At 37.9% G+C, this 19,937-nt stretch overlaps 2 protein-coding genes across 4 annotated transcripts in view; both read right to left on the reverse strand.

Moving 5' to 3' along the window:
* LOC128738144 (single-stranded DNA-binding protein 3) overlaps nt 1-8,401 on the reverse strand; it is a 106,472-nt gene extending 98,071 nt beyond the window's left edge. For all 3 annotated transcript variants that reach the window (XM_053833034.1, XM_053833030.1, XM_053833033.1), the window contains exon 1: nt 8,177-8,401. The gene's annotated coding sequence lies outside the window, so the exon portion shown is untranslated. The remainder of the gene's footprint in view (nt 1-8,176) is intronic.
* Nucleotides 8,402-17,477: 9,076 nt separating this feature from the next.
* LOC128735197 (cuticle protein 16.5-like) lies at nt 17,478-18,088 on the reverse strand. The gene is made up of 2 exons (XM_053829692.1): nt 18,080-18,088; nt 17,478-18,017 (listed from the first exon to the last, which is right to left on the reverse strand). Exons 1-2 carry the CDS (start codon nt 18,086-18,088, stop codon nt 17,478-17,480), a joined length of 549 nt encoding a protein of 182 aa, XP_053685667.1.
* Between the last annotated feature and the right edge of the window lie 1,849 nt (nt 18,089-19,937).

Genomic DNA, 19,937 nt, shown 5'->3' on the forward strand with positions numbered 1-19,937 from the left:
TTGCATACGTTCAATTCTCAAAAGATTGTGCATTTGAAAACAATTTATTGTCAATTGCAAGGGAAATTGTACCATCCAAAGTGCGATATCGCTCATAAAAGTGCTATTTTGCATTAAATCGTTTCGGTATCTTCGGCGCACTTTTTCGTTATCTTCCAAGCAATAAGTGCGCCGAAGATACCGAAACGAGTTAATGCAAAATAGCACTTTTATGAGCGATATCGCACTTTGCATGGTACAATTTTCCTTGCAATTGACAATAACAAAATCAAGAAGAAGAACACAAACTATTGCTTTCCTGCTACCTTACTGAAATTAAAGATTGTTTTTATTACCCATGCTTCCCCACGTTGAAGGGAGTTCACCAATTCAATCCTATTTTATCAACAGCACATCTTTTCACTACACTTCTAAAGAAACGGCAAGCATTCGTATTCATTCGCGTTGACGAACGTAAGCTGCTGCCACCTCCAAAAGTTTACTGTAGGGGTGAAGCGGAATAGGAATTTCTTAAAGAGCGCAAGAGATCGAAACATTTTGGCAGATTTTCACCCACACGTACAGGCGGGTATTTCTATGAGTGTGCAAGAGATCGTTTAATGCCGTCAACGCGAATACAGAGTCGTATTATAACCGAACACTACAGTTGTAGCACATTTTTCCAACACAGATATCAAATTCGCCGAGGTTTAATCGTCTCGCAGTAAAGAATTTGCGATCTGTTGGGGCAACGGATTTCTGTCATTTTTTCTGGCACACGTCCCTAACACAGACATCAAATTGGACTAGGTTTAATCGCGTTCGTAAGAAATCTGTTGGCACGAAGGGGCTTTGTCACTCTTTCTGGCGTACTTCCCAAGCAAGGACTTCAAAATGGTCTAGGTTTAATCGCGGTGTTAAGAAATCTTGTTGAAATGAGGAAACTTTGTGACTTGTTTTGGCTTACTTCCCAAGCACAGATATCAAATTGGAATAGGTTTAGATCATCGTAAAGAATCTTCCAACCAATCACGAAGCGAGAATTCTGGTAAAACATAGATTAGTTATTTTCAATTTTTCAATAGTTCAACATCAAGAAACCATACTTTTCTTCATTTGGGTCAATTCTTAGAAGATTTTCCGATCGATTGGTGTAAGAATATTGAAAATCGATCGGAAAACCGCTGAGCTATTAGCGCTCAAAACCTTTCATTTTTCGTGACGCTCGCATTTTTCGATTTTTTGGAATGACACCCTATCTCAAAACTTGCCGTAAGACGTAGTCCTACGTCAAAATTTTCCTTCGTTTTTATCTTTTTTCGTATATTTTTGCATAGAAAATAATAACGTATATATTATAAGCAAGAATAACTTCGGGTTTCACGTTTAAACCTTAAATAAAAATTCTAAAAATCCACGTTTTTTTTGCTCGATTAAAAAATTAACTTTGTTTTTTTTTCGCCCCCCCCCCCTTAAGTGGCCGAACACCGGAAGGACAAAAACTTTATAAAATATTTGTAATGACCTAATTTCCGTAAATCGGCAAAAAAATGATTTCAATTTTTGCTCGCATTTGGTAGATTTTTGCACAAAATTTTCTACAAAAAGTATGCTAGTTATCTTAATTCTGTTGCTTTCATTTCAAAAATGAGAAAATGTTGTAGGGTATGTTGCTGCTTCGTCGTAATTGCCTATTCCCATCCTATCCAACACAAATTATTAAAAATTTCAGCATTTTTATGACACACAATGCAAAATTAGTTATTACCTAATATTTTAGTTTGTTGCCTCTCATACGCGATCGATCAAAGTGAGCTGAGATCTATTTAAATGCTTTTTATCATTAAAGAAGTCCTACCAGCCAACTTTCCAACGTTTCTTCGTGCGATGAAGAAGAAAATATCGACTAATCGTTCTAATTTCCGTCATTCGAAAATGAAAATAACTCACGCAAGGCATTGTCGTTATTCTACAGCTAGGAAAACTTGCCTCACCTGCAGAAATTTTGCAGAATAACATTTGTCATGCCGTCCTACACAAAGACATGCACGTTAGCTTTGAACATTGTTGTGATTTTTAGTTCGGACGATGAAAAATTTTGACGGATTTTGAAACGGTACGACGAATTTAAGAAATAAAGTCAGTTGCGTAATTTCAATAATATGCTTTAATAATCACTTTTCAGTGATTTCAAAGTTCACGGATCGGAAGGTAAATGTGTTTTAGTCAAATCAGCACAAAAACTTTTGGAGTATTCATTAAATCCAACCAACAAATGATGAAAATTAGGCTTTACTTACTACGAAGGGAATTAGAAATAAACCTTACTGAAAATTGTCCTTAACTTCCTGCCTCATGACATTTAGTAACTTTTCAGAAGTAAAAAGCTCTGAAATACGTGTTGCTCACGGAGTTTTCATCTTATTTTTCCTAAAAAGCGTGATAAAATTGATTTCTTTTGTCTACCAGTTTAACACTCGGGTACCATTCTACAATTCTTTCTTTGACGTGAAACGGCTATCTCTTTTAGTTTCGTTGCAATTTATAACTTTTGTTGTTGTAAAATTATTTTTTAAATCAGACGTAAGAGCTAATTACATTTGGTAATTACATTAAGTGTCAAATTCTAATACAAATTTCAGAGCATTTAAATCAATTTCTTTAGAAGCAGAATTTATAAAGTTGATGTAATTGATGAATAATCTCATGATTTTAAATTTTATGTTTCTCCGATACTCTTTCAGGACTGGTTGCAATAATTTGTTGAAAGTCACGTTGTCTTCTTCTGAAGACGCTGAAGTACTAACCAAACCAAGGGGTTTCCAGTAAGGCGTATAAGTGCGTAGTAATCAGAGATTACTTTTGTCATCATTGACGAATTTATTAGGTAATCAATGGTAATCAGCAGAGTAATCAATGATAATCTTAAGTAATCATTGGTAATCATGATTAATTTATAGTAATCACAAGAGATTAATTATTGGTAATCAGAGGTAATCAGTAAAGTAATCAAAAGTAACTTTTTTCAAAGGTGCGCAGTAATCATTTTTTTCCTTGTTGGGGACCTTGGACCACTGCGACCAGTTCTTTGATCTATTGTGGTGACGCAGCAATCATTACTGTTGGAAACCCCTTGAAGCAAGCGGTAATGACTCTAGAACAGGTGCTGAATTTGTGTGAGAGATCTTCAGTTTGTCTCTCACAACGTTGGCAAGTACTGGTACTGATGATGTTCATCCTGTGAAGTAGTTGTCCGTGTTCAGTTTTGTGGTTCACTAATAAGTAGTACCAGCTTCTTCCATTCGACTGCAATGCCCGTACATTGACGTTTCGCCAAATTTGTCTCCAGTTGAGTGGGGGTTTTCTAGCATATCTTTTGGATGTTCAATTTCCAGAAGGAAAAAATCATGTATATTGGAAGCTACCGGACTGTTTTTCAGGTAATTTGGAAGGTATGCACTTTCTTGACATACTATTTTCAGACAGGGACAATTTGTCGGAATTTGTCGTAGGTCTGGGGGGTTTGCTATATGCTCAATAAAATTGTGATAGGAAGGTATGCTGTCAATTTCTTTCAAATGACGGTTAATGAGTAGTGCTTTACATTTGAAGAAAGGTAGATAAAGTTAAAGTCCACCTTTGTCTTTATGAAGAGCAAGTTGATGCATCGGTAATCGTGTTATTTGCCCATTCCATATGAACGTTCTCATTAACGCCGTTGCTTTAGCTATATGATGATTGTAGGGACACATGATCGATTGCAATATACCACATTTTTGATGTAGGGGAACTGCGGGTAAAATGAACAGGGGGGGGGGGGAATGAACAGGCAGCCAAATTCCCAGTAAACCGATTAAAATTTGTTCCAGATCAATAGGTATCTTCTTCTAGAAGTATTTCAAGCTGTTTGAGACAATATGTGGTGATCATAAGCTTTCCAATGTGAAAAAATGGAAAAAGTAAAAAATATTTGCAGAAATCTGACGACGATGGTAATTTCCTCTATTAGTAAATAAGCTATTTTGGCGAAACAAATTAAATTTCGACTATTGGTATCATTCAGTGTTGTTTGCTTATCACTATCCTGCGGATCTGTCGCAAATTCCAAATATTTTTATCAACTGTTTGTTTATAATAAACACTTGAAAACAATTGGTGTTTGGGGGGTAAAATGAACACCTGTATATGGGGGCAAAAATAATTGCAATTCAAGCAACAAAAATGATCGAGTCTTTCGAAAAATGACGGAAAATGACAGAGTGCTGGAAAATCCTGCGAGCTAAAAGTCAAGCATTGTATGAACGTGGCGAAGATACATTATGTTAACTTTGTGGAGTCCCATTTTAATTCCAACAGCTTTGTTGAATACCTACGGCTTATGTAGAACAATGATAATGTAAAATAATGTTTAATTTATCCAAACTGCATGTTAACTTTAGTTTTCTATGACATGTTCATTTTGCCCTCACTGCATGTTCATTTTACCAACATGAAAAAAATCAGGCTCGAATGTGACGCTTTCGAAATAAGGAATTTTTCATGACAAATAGTACTTTTTTAAACATCTTTATATATTGCTACGTGGAATATGAATCCAGCTTTCAATTTATATAGTGCGATCAGCATTTGGTTGGTTCCTGGGGGAGTAAATGGCGAAATTGCTAAGGGTGTTCATTTTCCCCCCAGTTCCCCTAATCATTACGTTTAGGCAGGGCTGTCCTGCACTCAGTGCACCTATTTTGCTTATTTAGCTGTAACATCCCAACCAAGCAAAATTCGAAAATATTATGTATGGGGCATTTATAGAGTCAATTATTATCCACAAGATTGCTGAACTAAGTATTGCTCTATCTTAAGTATTTACGGCGCATTCCCAGTTCACACTGGGTCGTGCGCAGAGAGCGCTCTTGGTGTACCACCCAGTGTGCCGGCAAGTCCCATTGTTTAGCTTCGTTCACGATTAAATTTAGCTCGCGGTGGATTATGTTGAAGGTGCGTATATAAAATTCCTTAGGTAGGCCATCTGAACCCGGTGACTTACGGGATGAGCTAAATTTGATCGCCTTATAAATTTCGTCTGTCGATATGTCATCCGATGAAGAATTGTTAGCTACACTGTCTGGTGGGATAATCGTAGTGCAATCAAAAGTTTGATTCTCGTGCGTCTCTTCTTCTGCGTACAGGTTTGTGAAGTAATTGGAGATGTATTCCTGGATGTCTATTGAGTCTTCAAGCGGGATGCCTTCATCGTTCACGATACTCTCGATTACAGTACATTTTCTCTTTCGCTCCCCAAGTTGAAAAGTTGACAGAGGTTCTCTGTGAGATTCATTTATAGGAATTAAAAGTTTAGTGAAATCTCGCTGTAGCAATAGCATCTGACTTTTGCGGTTGATTGATGTCGTTAGTAGTGCGGGATTTTGGTAATAAGCTTGGTAACAGTTGTGGAGTTGTACGTATAAATGCTGTTGTTTGCGGTTGAAATAGTCATACGAAGTCTTAATATGACGAATTCTGTTTGATGACGTAAGTGATATGCTAGCGTGGTGTTAAAAAAAGCTCTCGTGAGCGTATCTGACTACCTGATGGTGCGTACACATTCACTAAGGTGATCGAACCGGGATATATTGTAGATAATAACTAACTTTACAAACGCCCCATACATCATTTTTTCAAATTTTGCTTGGCTGAGATTGGCAATAATCAAAAGAGCAAAATCAAAGCGAAAAGTGTATGCCAAGCCTGCATTCGGAAGTCCATCGTAGACAGTAACGTTTCGTTTGCCGCACGGCCGTCAGTCAAAATACCTCCATCTTTATCTCTCCGCGGCACAAAGCCTTTGCGACATTCGTTGGGTCTCTGATAGAACTTTCGTGTGTCGTGAAAGCGGCACAACAGCTAGAGTTCTTCGCACTCCTTCTCTTGCTGGTGGCGCTTTTTCTCCTGGAAAAGCCGGGTTTGTTGTCTCCGCTTGTTTGTATCGCTCCACATTGTGACGGGTGGCTATACGCAGCATTTATACCCACGCTGCGTTCTTCTCATCCAATATATGCTGGCACTCCTCATCAAACCATTCGTTACTTCAATTCGGTGCTAAACGACCTAATACGTTCTCCGCTACGCTGTTTTCACGATATTCCAACAGTCCTCATGAAGGATTTCATACAGCTCACCCTCTTCCGGCAGCACGACTTAGAGATAACGGATAACGCGTAGCATAAATGATATGTGATAAAGGAGCAGTGGACCTAATATTGAACCCTGTGGGACACCATACCTAACAGATCTTTCCGGGCTAATATTTTCATCGATCATCATCAATTGCTTTCTGTTTGATATAAGTATGATTAGAGTAAACGATTTGTACTACCATACTAACACCATATTTTTGTAATTTACTAAAATGGATTTCATGTGATACACAATCAAACGCTTTCGAAATATCTATAAAAATGGCAGAATATATTTTACGTTGGTCTATATGTTGCTGAATCATATTGATGACTTACGCTTGCACTGGTTGTGTTAGAGTACGGTTGAAAACCATATTGGTTTTTATCAATGACCTTATATCTTGATAGGAAATTTGAAAGCCGGGTATGCACAAGTTTTTCAAATGGTTTAGACAACACAGGGAGAACCGAAATTGGCCTATAATTACCAACTTTCAGTAAATTTTGAAATTACAATATTCGCTTCTGTTTGATTTTTCTCGTTTGAATATTGTCAATAACAACTTCACGTGAGCTATTAAGTTCATCGATTGAGCTATTAAGTTCATCGATTCATTGATTTCATACCTTGTTGCCGGAAACAAAATTATAGAATACTGTAAACTCTTTGGTAATGTGGACACCCTCCTTTGATTTTGGAAATTTCTTGATAAAGTTCACGTTCAAGTGGCAGCACCGTTTCACCGACATAACGCATTCTAATCAGCTCTTTTGAATTCTAAGCAAACTGTATACCTACTTTGGAATATTTTGAATGAAATTTACAACAGCCCCCCCTTGGAATTTGGTTTGAAAAATCGGGGGGCAAGAAAATAATTTGTAGAATAAGTTCATTTTTTTATAAAATCAATTGTCTGTGGGCACTACAATCTAAAAAAAAACTCGAAAAATGAGTGTACGACTTGAATTCACAGTTCTGGCACGAAGCAGCAATGGAAATTCGAACTATGGAATTTCCGAAAATCGTCCAAAAAATTCTTTCGGTTGTTCTTTCGTAGTTTTTTGCATGGAAAGTAATAATGTATATATTAAAAGTAAGAATAGATTTGGTTTTCCAGTTTAAACCCTTTTTTTAGCCAGTTCTTAAAAGATATTCCGATCGATTGGTGCAAAAATATAGAAAATCGAACCGGGAAGTTATTAGCGTTCAAAACCTGACCACTTTTCGAGAAAGATTTTTTGGAATGACACCCTGCCCAGCCAAACCTTGCCGTAAGACGTAGTCCTACGTCAAAAAAACGAAAGCGACAAAATTTAATTGGGTTTCCTTTAGTTTTCGTGCGTAACTAAATTTTGAAAAATCGAAACGTTAAAAGCTATCCATTTGGATATTTAGGCACATAGAATGCATTTCTAGTAAAAAATTTCTCGTTTTAGTGCGATTTTTTTCTAGGTTTTACGTTAGAAGCAAATCGAATTATAACAAAACTGATTATGGTTTACATGGTTTATTGCAAACATTTTCAGCAAAACCGCGCTCCTGTCGTATTATTTTGCATTCGCTTTGCTCGGCTCGGCACAGTTTAGGCCTTTAAAAACAATATGGCGACAACAGCGGCCACCACCGCTATCCTGTCACCACAGCCGCCTAACCAGGTTAAAATAGATGTTTACTGAAAAAACAAGCGCAATCTTATCACCCGACCTTCAGGTGTGCCAAGCTGTGAAATTACTATTTCTATTGCACAACATTCCTATTTCTGAAACGTTCGCTCTATTATAGTAGTGCTTTAAAGTCGGGCAGACAAACGGACAAAATAACAGTGAAACTTTTGCAAAAGCCACTAACATCAGCCGGTAATCGGTTCATGTGCTGTCCCTTTCCATCTTGGGCGAATCACCGGCATGCTCACCGAAAGACACCCTTCCACTCCGCTCGGAAAATGCATTTTCTATCGACCATCCGCGCAAAAGAATATGGAGTTTTGTTCTGTAAAATCACCAGCACAGCGAATAAGGCTTACCTTTTTCATGCACAGCCACTGGAGGTAACAACTTTACGTTTACACTTTTCACCAAATCAAAGTCACTTTAGCCAATACCAAATACACAATTTTTCCAACACACACACCGAGTTTACACAGAAAACCGATCTAGCGAAGCGGTGATAGACTTTTCAGTGCGATTCAGCCGAGAAAATCCAATTTCCTTTTGTGTATAATATTGGCAGACAATCGGAAAATCAGAGTGAAAATATTAGTAGGCAGCGAAGCGAACTGTCACTCAATCCCGGAACGTTTGAGTTTGACGTTTATCCTTTTTCGAACAATGCGAACAAATACCTCGTCGTTTGTGACGCTCGTCGAACGTCACACCACAGCGCAGGTAAGCAACTGGTATAAAATGTGTAGCACAGTTTAGATGCCTGTCATTTTGAAATGGCGGTTAATGGGCGCGTGGCTTTGGTGTGGGTAATGGATTAAAAACTGAAGGAATTTAGAAACTAATTTATTTGGTTAGGAAAAGTTTGTACTTTGGTGTCGTAGTTCAATAATCGTAGGTTGGTGAATGTACTGATTCCTCAACGATTGGAATGTAGTTGACGCTGTGATCTCCTAACGATGAATCACTATTATCTGCGGAGTCAACGCCGGTGTGGAATTGATCGGTGAAAAACGGATAGATCGATAATCTTTCTGTTGTGTATTAAATTTACCCAAAAAAGGGTATAATTTTAAGAAAGTGTAATTGATCGAAATCGATCAATTATATCAATTAATTATGGCGGTCTTTCTGGCAACACTGTCATCCGATAAAAGGTAGAATACACGAGCCGGTCTGGGCAGTCTAAGTTGAACTTCCAACGTGAACTAGTGTTGAGTGATCCGAACTCCTTTACCACGATCTACGACTATTTACCATCTGGAGTGATTCCACCTTGCTATTCTTTTCGGCTTTACCCGGACGCACAGGAAGGACTTTAAAGTGGCGACGAGGAAAATTGGTTTTTATCGCGGTAAGTGATAGTTTTTTTTTATTTTACGGCACGAGGCCAGTGGAAAGTTATTCTTTTCGGCTGGTGCTGTAAGCAAAAAAAAATCAAACGAAAAAGTGTGTTGCGGCGTGCATAAACGCTAGAAAAACGGCGGAAAAAGGTAATTTTCGGCAACGGTGGAAAGCAATTTGTGCGTGGGTGAAATAAAAACGCCATTTTGTGGCGCTTTGGTAAAGGTGTTTTTTTTTCTTTCTTTTGTTAAGAACAGCGGAACAGACAATAGAATTAGTAAATCTATTGTTTGGAAAAACAATAGTTAGTATTTCTATTGTTCTGAGAGATAATAGATCTCCGATTCTCTTTGCTAAAGGACAATCGGTCCTGACAAAGGAATAATTATTTTATTCTAATGCTTTTTTTTCTCTGTTTCTTTGGTTAAAAACGCAACACGGCGTTTAGTGCTTTTTACATCGTTTGACTTTGCTGGTTTGGATTCCGGCACCTGCAGTAGAAAAGAATTTGGCAAAAGACGTTGGAAAAAAGGATAAAAGGAAAAAAAAGCCTAAAGGAAAAAGTGCTGAAAAATTTTGGAAATTAAATTTATAATTGAAAACCCTTTTGCCACGGACGATCTGGTGAGTTTCTTTTGTTTTATTTTTTGTAACACTGGGCAAATTGTGATATTTAATTTTTATTTTTCCATTTTCTCTTGCCCATTAAAATAAATTACCAGAATATTGTTACAATATATACATATAATCATCTACATATCAGTGACAAAAAGTGACCTATGAAAATATTTTTTATAAATTTTCTTTTAACGTGAATTCGGTGGAAAATTTTGTTGTTCTTTGGAAATTTGGTTTTCTCCTAAAAATTTTTTTTGGGAATAATTTTCATTGAATTTTTTTTTTTGAAAAATGTCTTCAACTTTCTCCACCACAATAGAGCCTTACCGTAAAGGTACTTCTTTTACCCAATGGGTTGAAAGATTGGATTTCTTTTTTATGGCAAATAAGATAACTGATGATGACCGCAAAGCTCATTTCATTACCCTTGGTGGTCCTCACATATACGCCGAGCTGAAACTATTGTTTCCAACGGGAAATCTGGTGGATGTTTCGTTAACTACCATGATAGAGAAACTGAAAATGCGTATAGACAAAACGGCGTCAGGAATTTGTCAGCGAATCTCTTTTAATCAGCGGGTGCAAAGAGCCGATGAAACGGCCGAAGATTTTTTATTAGCCTTAAAACTGCAGGCGGAACATTGTTCATACGGGTTATTTAAAGACACTGCAATACGGGATCGTTTATTAGCAGGGCTCAGGGATGTTACCTTAAAGCAAAAAATTCTTGGTGAATCTGATCAGACGCTTGAGGCGGCTGAAAAAGTGATTCAAACGTGGGAAGCAGCGAAAAGTAGCGTGGAAAGTTTGTCATCTGGCTCTAGATCTACTAATATGACTATTGAGCAAGTGGCATCTTTGCATACACCTGGTGACCCTGTTGGTCCAACAATGGGCAGATTTTTAAAACTCGACAGGCTAATAAAAGAACAGGAGAAGAAGGACAAACTTTCGGTAAAGGAGAGGTTGGGGTACCAACCATATAATAAACATTTTTCTAATAAAAAGCGGTTCCAACCAAGCAAGCGTTGGAATTCTACAACAAAATTTAAGCCAGTTGAGTATAGGGAAGAACAATTTAGATCATCCGGTGGTTATAAAGATTATCGCGTCTGTGATTTTTGCGGAATAAGGGGTCATTTGAAGCGGCGATGCTTCAAACGCAAGGACTTGAAGAGGGAAGCTATTAACCTTGTAGATCAAATAAAACCGGGGCCATCGGGAACACAAAATTTAGCTGACCTTATGCAGAGGATGAGAACCGACGAGATTGACGAGACTGACAGCGATTCGGACGAAGGTAACTTGGAGTGCATGAATATAATTTCGATTAACAGGATAAGTGAACCATGTTTAGTGTCCGTCCGGGTTGAGGATAAATCTTTAGAAATGGAGGTTGACTGTGGCTCCTCCGTTTCGGTAATAAGTAAAACACAGTATTTCTCTCTTTTTACAAAATCTTTACGAAAATCAGCTAAGCAATTGATAGTTGTCAATGGTGCTAAACTTATGATTGAGGGAGAAGCTAAAGTTTTGGTTTCATTCAGGGGGAAAACTGAGTTGTTAAAGCTTTTGGTTTTGAATTGCCAAAATCAATTTATTCCTCTTTTTGGCAGGCCATGGTTGGATGCCTTTATCCCGAACTGGAGAAAGTTTTTCTCAGATTTTCTGGAAATAAACAATGTTGCTGAAAATAGTTCTAACTTAATTGTTCCAGAAATTAGACATAAATTTGGTCATTTATTTAAGAAAGATTTTTCTTCGCCAATTGTTGGATACGAAGCCGACTTGGAACTTAAATGTGATAGGCCAATATTTAAGAAGGCTTATGACGTTCCCTATCGTTTGAGGGATAAAATTTTGTTATATTTGGACAAGCTGGAGAGGGAGAAAGTAATTACTCCTATACAGACCAGTGAATGGGCGTCTCCAGTAATTGTAGTAGCAAAAAAGAATAATGACATTAGACTTGTAATAGATTGCAAGGTCTCTATTAATAAAATAATAGTTCCAAATACCTATCCATTACCCACAGCACAGGATTTATTTGCTGGTTTAGCAGGGTGTAAAGTATTTTGTGCGTTAGATTTGGAGGGCGCATATACCCAGTTGTCTCTTTCACAGGAATCGAGGAGATTTATGGTGATAAACACTATTAAGGGTTTGTTCACCTATAATAGATTGCCACAGGGTGCTTCATCCAGTGCATCTATTTTCCAGCAGGTAATGGATCAAGTTTTAAATGGTTTAGAACATGTTTATTGCTACTTAGACGATGTACTAGTTGCAGGTACTAGCTTGGAAGATTGCAAGCAAAAGCTTTTTGAGGTTTTAAAAAGGTTAGAAAATGCAAACATAAAAATTAATTTTGACAAGTGCAAATTCTTTGTCACAGTTCTTCCATATTTGGGGCATATTATTAGCTCTAATGGGCTGATGCCTTGTTCAGATAAAATTGCCACAATTCAGCAGGCAAAGATACCAAAAAATGTAACGGAACTCAAATCTTTTTTGGGTTTGATAAATTATTATAACAAGTTTATTCCTAATTTGTCTTCTAAATTGTATTATTTGTACAATCTCTTGAAGAATGATGTAAAGTTTATCTGGAATAAAGATTGCGACAGAGCTTTTGAGGAAAGCAAAAAGGCATTAATTAATGCAAATATTTTGGAATTTTATGATCCTAATAAACCTATTGCAATTGTTTCAGACGCTTCTGGTTACGGTTTGGGAGGAGTAATTGCACATATCGTTGAAGGGGTTGAAAAACCCATAAGTTTTACTTCATTTTCTCTCAATGCAGCGCAAAAAAACTACCCTATTCTTCATCTAGAGGCTTTGGCTTTAGTTTCGACTATCAAAAAGTTTCATAAATATTTATATGGGAAATTTTTTTATGTATTTACAGACCATAAGCCTTTAGTAGGAATCTTTGGGAAAGAGGGTAAACATTCAATATATGTGACCAGATTACAGAGATATATTCTAGAACTTTCAATTTACGATTTTGAAATAAAGTATAGGCCTTTTGCTCAAATGGGAAACGCGGATTTCTGTTCCAGGTTTCCATTAGAGCAGATGGTTCCTAGCGATTATGATAAGGAATATATCAAAAGCATTAATTTCGGTCAAGATTTGCCAATTGACTATAAAAGGATTGCTTCAGAGACAAAGGATGATGCCTTTCTGCAGCAGATAGTAATTTATATGAAACGTGGTTGGCCTAAACGTCTTGACAAGCGCTTTGCTAATATATTTTCAAATCAACAGGATTTAGAATTTTTTAACGAATGCTTACTCTATAAAGACAGGGTGATTATACCAACAGCAATGCGAAGCGATGTTCTGAAACTTTTACACGCCAATCACGGGGGCATAGTCAAAATGAAGCAGTTGGCAAGAAGATACATATATTGGTTTGGTATAAATAATGATATAGAAAAGTTTGTCGCTAGTTGTGATGCTTGCAACGGAATGGCGATAGTCCCAAAGTCAAAAGTACAGTCTCAATGGATTCCTACTACTAGACCTTTTAGTAGGGTACATATAGATTTCTTTTATTTCCAACATCACACTTTTTTGATTATCGTTGATAGTTTCTCAAAGTGGGTGGAAATAGAGTGGATGAAGAAGGGGACAGACACAGGTAATACCTTGAGAAAGTTGGTAGCATATTTTGCACGTTTTGGATTGCCTGATGTTCTGGTATCAGACGGTGGTCCTCCATTCAACTCGCAGGCCTTCGTAAACTTTCTTGAAAGACAAGGAATTAAGGTTTTCAAGAGTCCTCCATATAATCCTGCTAGCAATGGGCAGGCGGAGCGATTAGTAAGAACAGTTAAAGAGGTTTTAAAGAGGTTTTTGCTTGAGCCGGAAGTTGCCGAGTTAAATTTAGAGGATCAGATTAACTTATTTTTATTCAATTATCGCAATTGTTGTTCGACGGTTGATGGACGATTTCCATCAGAAAAGATTTTCTGTTTTTCTCCTAAAACACTAATAGATCTAATGCATCCGAGGAAAAGTTATAAGCAATATTTAACAAAACTAACAACGCATGATCCACCTACGCAACCAGCTAATGATGTAATGGTAAAGGATAATTATGCTATAGATGTAGCGGATCCTTTCAAAAATCTGATGGCCGGTGATGAGGTGTGGTACAAAAATCACAACCTTCAGAACCATGCCAGATGGGTTAAAGCAATTTTTCTAAGACAAATTTCTAAAAATGTCTTACAGGTGGAAATTGGAAGCGTTCCGATAAACGCTCACAGGAGACAGCTTAGAGTAGCACGTTCGGACCCGATGGTTCGACCCAATGTATTATACTCAGCAGGGGTTGCTGAGAGGACAAGCAAGACGGCAGAGGTAGCGGAGACAGGCGAGGCAGAAGAAGAATTAGGAAGTTTGCCGAAGGAGGTTTCAAGGAAAGGCCGGAAGAGAAAAAATGAAGAACTTTTTCCGGAAGAGATTTCCGGGAAAGATCGGAAAAGAAGAAAAGAAGAAAGGAAAGTCACTCCAATCAGGAGATCGACAAGAAAAAGAATATTAAATATGGATAAAGATTTTGTCTATAAATAATAATTGTTAAATACGATTTCGAATGTTTTATAGATATAAGATGTAAATTCTTTCAAATGTTTTTTCTTAAGAGGGAAGAGCTGTTGTGTATTAAATTTACCCAAAAAAGGGTATAATTTTAAGAAAGTGTAATTGATCGAAATCGATCAATTATATCAATTAATTATGGCGGTCTTTCTGGCAACACTGTCATCCGATAAAAGGTAGAATACACGAGCCGGTCTGGGCAGTCTAAGTTGAACTTCCAACGTGAACTAGTGTTGAGTGATCCGAACTCCTTTACCACGATCTACGACTATTTACCATCTGGAGTGATTCCACCTTGCTATTCTTTTCGGCTTTACCCGGACGCACAGGAAGGACTTTAAACTTTCATCACTGTATTCTTCGTTTGAACTTTCTACTGTTGTCGGTCCAGGGAGAACAGCAGCTTGGTCTTGTCTTTTAACCTGAGCAGGATAGGAACGAGTTATAAAGCTGTAACTATACGCAGCCGGTACCGATGGTTTAGCGCCTTCAGCGCTAACGTAAGCCAGCACGACAATCAAGAGGAAAATCTGCAAACGAAAGTGCTCTTATACACGTACTGAAGGCTACATACCGTTACATCAACACTTACCTGCAAGGACATTTTCACACGACGATTGCAACTCGCAAACGACCTACAACTCAGTGATACAGTTTCGAGCCGGTCTTTCGATATTTATATCGAAGCTATTCCGAATGTTGCAACCTCGAAAATAGTGCATCAGTCATTGATTTTATGTAGTATGTTTACTTTGCTTGCTCGCGGGTGCTTGTTACTTTCCTTTTAGTATGTTGTAAAAAGATCGACTCGCAGCAAGAAACCTGCTTATAAAAGTACGAGTTGACATCTTTCGTTTAAGCTTCTAGTTTGAAGCAGTTTCGTGCCAGTACCAATTTTAAGACTGCCTAATACTGGACAGTTGCAGATTTTTCGTAAATATTGACAAAATTTGACCTATTTAAACAATTTTAATAACCAAATCGTCAGATGTAGGGTGATTTAAAACAAATTTGCAGCTGCCCAGAATTTGGCGGTGGCACGGTACTGTAATATAAAATAAAATTCTTTTGTTGTTTAGCAATTACATTACATCACAACAATAATTGTAATATATGAAATATAAAAACAATTATATTTTAACAATGGCTGCATGTTAGACAAATTTATAACTTTAATTATAGTACCATTTAATTAAATTACACTACAATATATTATATTCAATAATTGAACTCTGCGCCATTTATGTATCAACAGCAACAAATGGAAAAGGCATTAAATAAATATAAACGCTCGAAATTACTTTTTCTAAGCTTTTATCAAATCTATAACATAATGATAAGCTAGACTGGATACTAAAACTATTATTATTATGGTCCACCATCAGGACCATTGCCTAACACTGTTGCCCAAGGCTATTTTGGGTTTGATAAACAGATAAACTTCACTCGGAGCGACCAGCGTATTATGTCTCTCCCGTATAACTCTATTATATCGAATCGAGCGCGATTCGTGTATCAGCCGACCTAACATAGTACATTTGACACCTGTTGATGATAAGATCGGCTATTGAAGTAACGGCTATTTCAAACGCCCGCCAACGAATCAATGAATCAAGACCCGTAAATTTTTTTTCTGGGTCCCGGCCACGAGCCGCACGCCGCGTGATGTGTCTACAAATCGTGAGTGACCCGAACGGCAACAACGTGCAAACAACAACAACAACAACAAGTCTCAGATTGATGGGGGCATATGGACCCCGAAAAAAGAGGTTGTTTACATGAGAGTTAATTCATCCATCATTTTTTCCACCACAGCAAACCACACGGTGAGTAAGCGGTCTAACAAAATAGTTGCGCACGGCGGCTCACGGTTAAAATTATTTCAATTTTTCAATTGTAAGTTCAGTACTCACTCGGATTGGGCGATTAACGATTACTTATTCATATCTGTTTCACATTGTTGAGCTGCGCAGCTCGAATCAGTTTCGAAATTGCTCTTGAAAATGTCAACAATGACGCGCAATTCCTGCTAGGTCATCTGTCCCCTTGAGTGCGATGTCCTTCTCATGCACTAAAGATAAATGGAAGGACCTTAACCATGATACCATGCGCGCCCTGCCGACCTTTGCTTCTGAAGTAAAGCTTCCGAAAGGGCCAGCAGTGGTCTGGTGATTGTGCCATTGTACAGCCCATTTACGGAAAGCTCGATTACGGGTATTGTTCGTATTGACATATTGGCCTTTTTTTGACCTACTTTTTAAAGTATCTTCATTTCCCCCTTATGATCCAAACAAAACACGTACGGGTTAAGCTACGATTTGTTTCAAATATTCTCGATTTAGTCAAAGCCGTAGGTCTTAACTCCCATTAATGATTTGCCTCAACAGAAAAGCACGAGAAATAGATTTCTTGTCCTGTTTCTTAAGCTAAAAAAGTTTATAGAGTGGACTTGAATGGCCTTCAATTTAATCTTACTTCTTAAAATTTGATAATAAAAAGAGTCTGATATCTTCAACTAAAGTAATAAGCTGGTAATAAGTCGGAATGTATCAGGTTCAATGATAAAGTAGAGCAGTTGATTGTTAAAGTAACAAAAGAACAAGTAAAATACGTCGAAAACTTAATGAATTTTCTGTCCAGTGACGCAAAAGGTTTTCCGTTAAAACATAAATTAGCTCAATAAATTAAAGTCGATCGTAAGCTGACAAAAAGAAGATAGCCTGCGAATTACCAGCGAGACATTGTCAAGTTCATCGCTGATGCACTAAAAGCCCCAAAAGAGAATGGCCTTCTGTCGGCGTACAAGAATTGAGACTACCAGTTCATAAGCAAGTACCTCACTTCATGGTGGAAGCTCAACCAAAATATAATTCACACCAGTTAATACGAATATTTATAATATTTCAATAAATTTTATACTTCAATAGAATTATAAAGAAGGAGATAATAATAGACAAAATTTTCAACTGTAAAAGTACGCTTTAATCGCTGGTAAAAATCAAAATTTCCAACGTCAAAACAATAGGTATATCACATGCACACAGATCAGTAGAATCAACTCTTAAACGCTATTCTTTGGTAACACTCCTAGTAAGCGTAGGACACCGATGGACTCTTGAAGTTCGTGTAAGTGCCCTGCTGGTGAGGGGAGGAAGCATAGTTCAAACCGGGTCGTGAGAGCACCAGTTGCGGTGCACTATGAGCAACGGTAGCGGTAGCAGCAGGTTGAGCTATTAAACCGATCGGTTTTGTAGCGGTCAGAGGAGCAATTGGCGCTGCAGCATATCCGTGATTATTGTAGGTATATGCTGAACTGTAACTGGGGGCATAAGCCAAGGCCGGGGTGGCTGCAAAAGTGTGCGCGATTGGTGCCGAATAAGTCAGTGCTGGAGCAGCCGCATATGTATGGGCTACTACTGGAGCTGAATAACTTTGTACAATCGGAGAGTTGTGTGTCAAGCCATGACCAAATCCCTGGTGTCCGTAAGTGGCGAAAGCTGGAGCAGGATACGACTGAGTTGGAGCTGCAGGATAGATGTTGTAGGATAGTGGAGTAGTAGCATAGCTGGCTGCTGGTTGGAAGAGCACTGCATTAGCATAGGCCAATGCTGCGAAGAGAACTGCAATCTATAAATAAAAATAAAGTTCTATTGATATCTTTGGAAATCCCTAGATGAAAATTATCACACCTGAAACATGATTTGGACGTTCTACTGATGTTTTCACTGAAACGAATCACCTCACAATGATACTGTTAAAGTGTTAAGCTCCAACATTTATATCTAAAAGTGTTAGACTAAAACTGTCTAACTTATGAGGTAATAAAAAGTTTCATTTCTATAGCCGTCTTTGTCAATAAAGTAACATTTCGGTTTGGTTTTTCCTTATTGCTGTTGCCGTATCGAAACGGAACTCAAATAGAGGATAGTGAAAAAGAACTTCTCAAGCATGACGCAGGCTATGATCCTCGAACAGACAAACCGTATGTCGCTGTGCTGTACTACTAAACGAATCATCGGTGCAATTACCGGTGAGATTTTACAAAAAAAATAGCTACGATTGCAATGGATGGAAATGTCACACTTTTGGCAAAGCACGGTGAGCCTGACGGCAAGGACGGCAAGTTTACTTTTCGTTTTAGCTTCGTAAATGCAACAGGCAAACAGCTGACATTTTGGAGCACAAACGGCGAGATAAAGCTAAACCACTTACCAGAGTTGATTCTCCAGCTAAGGAGAACGCATTTATCATCGCATAAGTAGTTGAGCTTTCACTGTAGCATGTCCGTGAAAAATTCTGCAATTAATGCTTTTTAAAGTGACATAAGAAGATTCGTTGACGTTAAAAGTATATGCAAGGTAATATTTCAATTTGATATGTCACCGTATTTCAAGGATAATGCATAATCCTGTTGGGAATAATCGAATTCTGACTTTCTTTTCAGCTCGGACTTGCTGCCAAATGGATAATGAAGTTTGCAGGCTATGGCAACTAATAAGAATGTGTATTTAATTTGTAACTGAGATGTCAGATAGATGATGGTAAACACTGCCTTGTTTTCTAATTTTAGTAATATCAGATATCAGCCTGCTTGGTTAGTTATCCATCAGTAAGCTTCGCGGTACAATGCTGCTGCAACGGCTGGGCAGTGCTACTAGAGAGTCTGTAGGATCGTTACACTTGCCCCGTAATTGTCCTCCTGTACTCTAACAGCCGAATGTGAAATCTGTTGATAAAGAAGGGTCTCAAGTCTAGACGTTTATACTCACAGCTTTGCTTTATCTCGCCTGCTTGATTTCATAGTGCAAACATAACGGGTGACAAATAAAATTTTGGAATTTTTTCGAAGCCCCTATATTCAACAGCAAACAAGCTCAGAGAGAAATGAGAGTATGTATGTGTCAACTCTCTCTCTCTCTGCTCTTCTTGTCAACATTTTTTGTTTTGTTTATGCTTGCCCAATTTTGCTTAAAATGGCGTCAAAACAAGAAGCATTTCGGGAGAACGATGTACACTTCTAGGAACACCCACAGAAATCTCTGCAAAAAGTATACGGTACAACATTTAAAAAGCGAATATGTACGATTTCGACTGTTTACCATATCCTAATATGCCCAACAACTACTCGTAAGCAAGGTAGTGGAAAACCAGCCAAAATTATAGACACAGAAGGACATTATTCTCTTTCTTATGTCTTCAACAACAAGCCCTCTGGTTTGGCTATCAATTAAGATGTGTACCTATGGTCGTAAATGATAGGTATTTTACGTTGTGTAGTATATTATGACGGCTGTATAATGCGGAATATAGACCCCACAGTGGTCGTTAGCCTCTTAACCAGCAACTCCGATCCCGCCCTCCTCGTGGTACCAGCCGGAATACGAGCAACCTTAGCGGAGATCGGGTAACCAACACCGGAAGAAACTAAGGTCGTATACTAACCGGAAAGGAGGTATAATGAGTTTTGGCACTATAAGATGGCAGCCCCATCGCGAGACTCGGTAGTGTTGCCCCAGCACGGTTGCACACCTAAATTAAATTACAACT

Source organism: Sabethes cyaneus, chromosome 2 (genome assembly GCF_943734655.1).
Source record: "Sabethes cyaneus chromosome 2, idSabCyanKW18_F2, whole genome shotgun sequence".
Taxonomy (NCBI): domain Eukaryota; kingdom Metazoa; phylum Arthropoda; class Insecta; order Diptera; family Culicidae; genus Sabethes; species Sabethes cyaneus.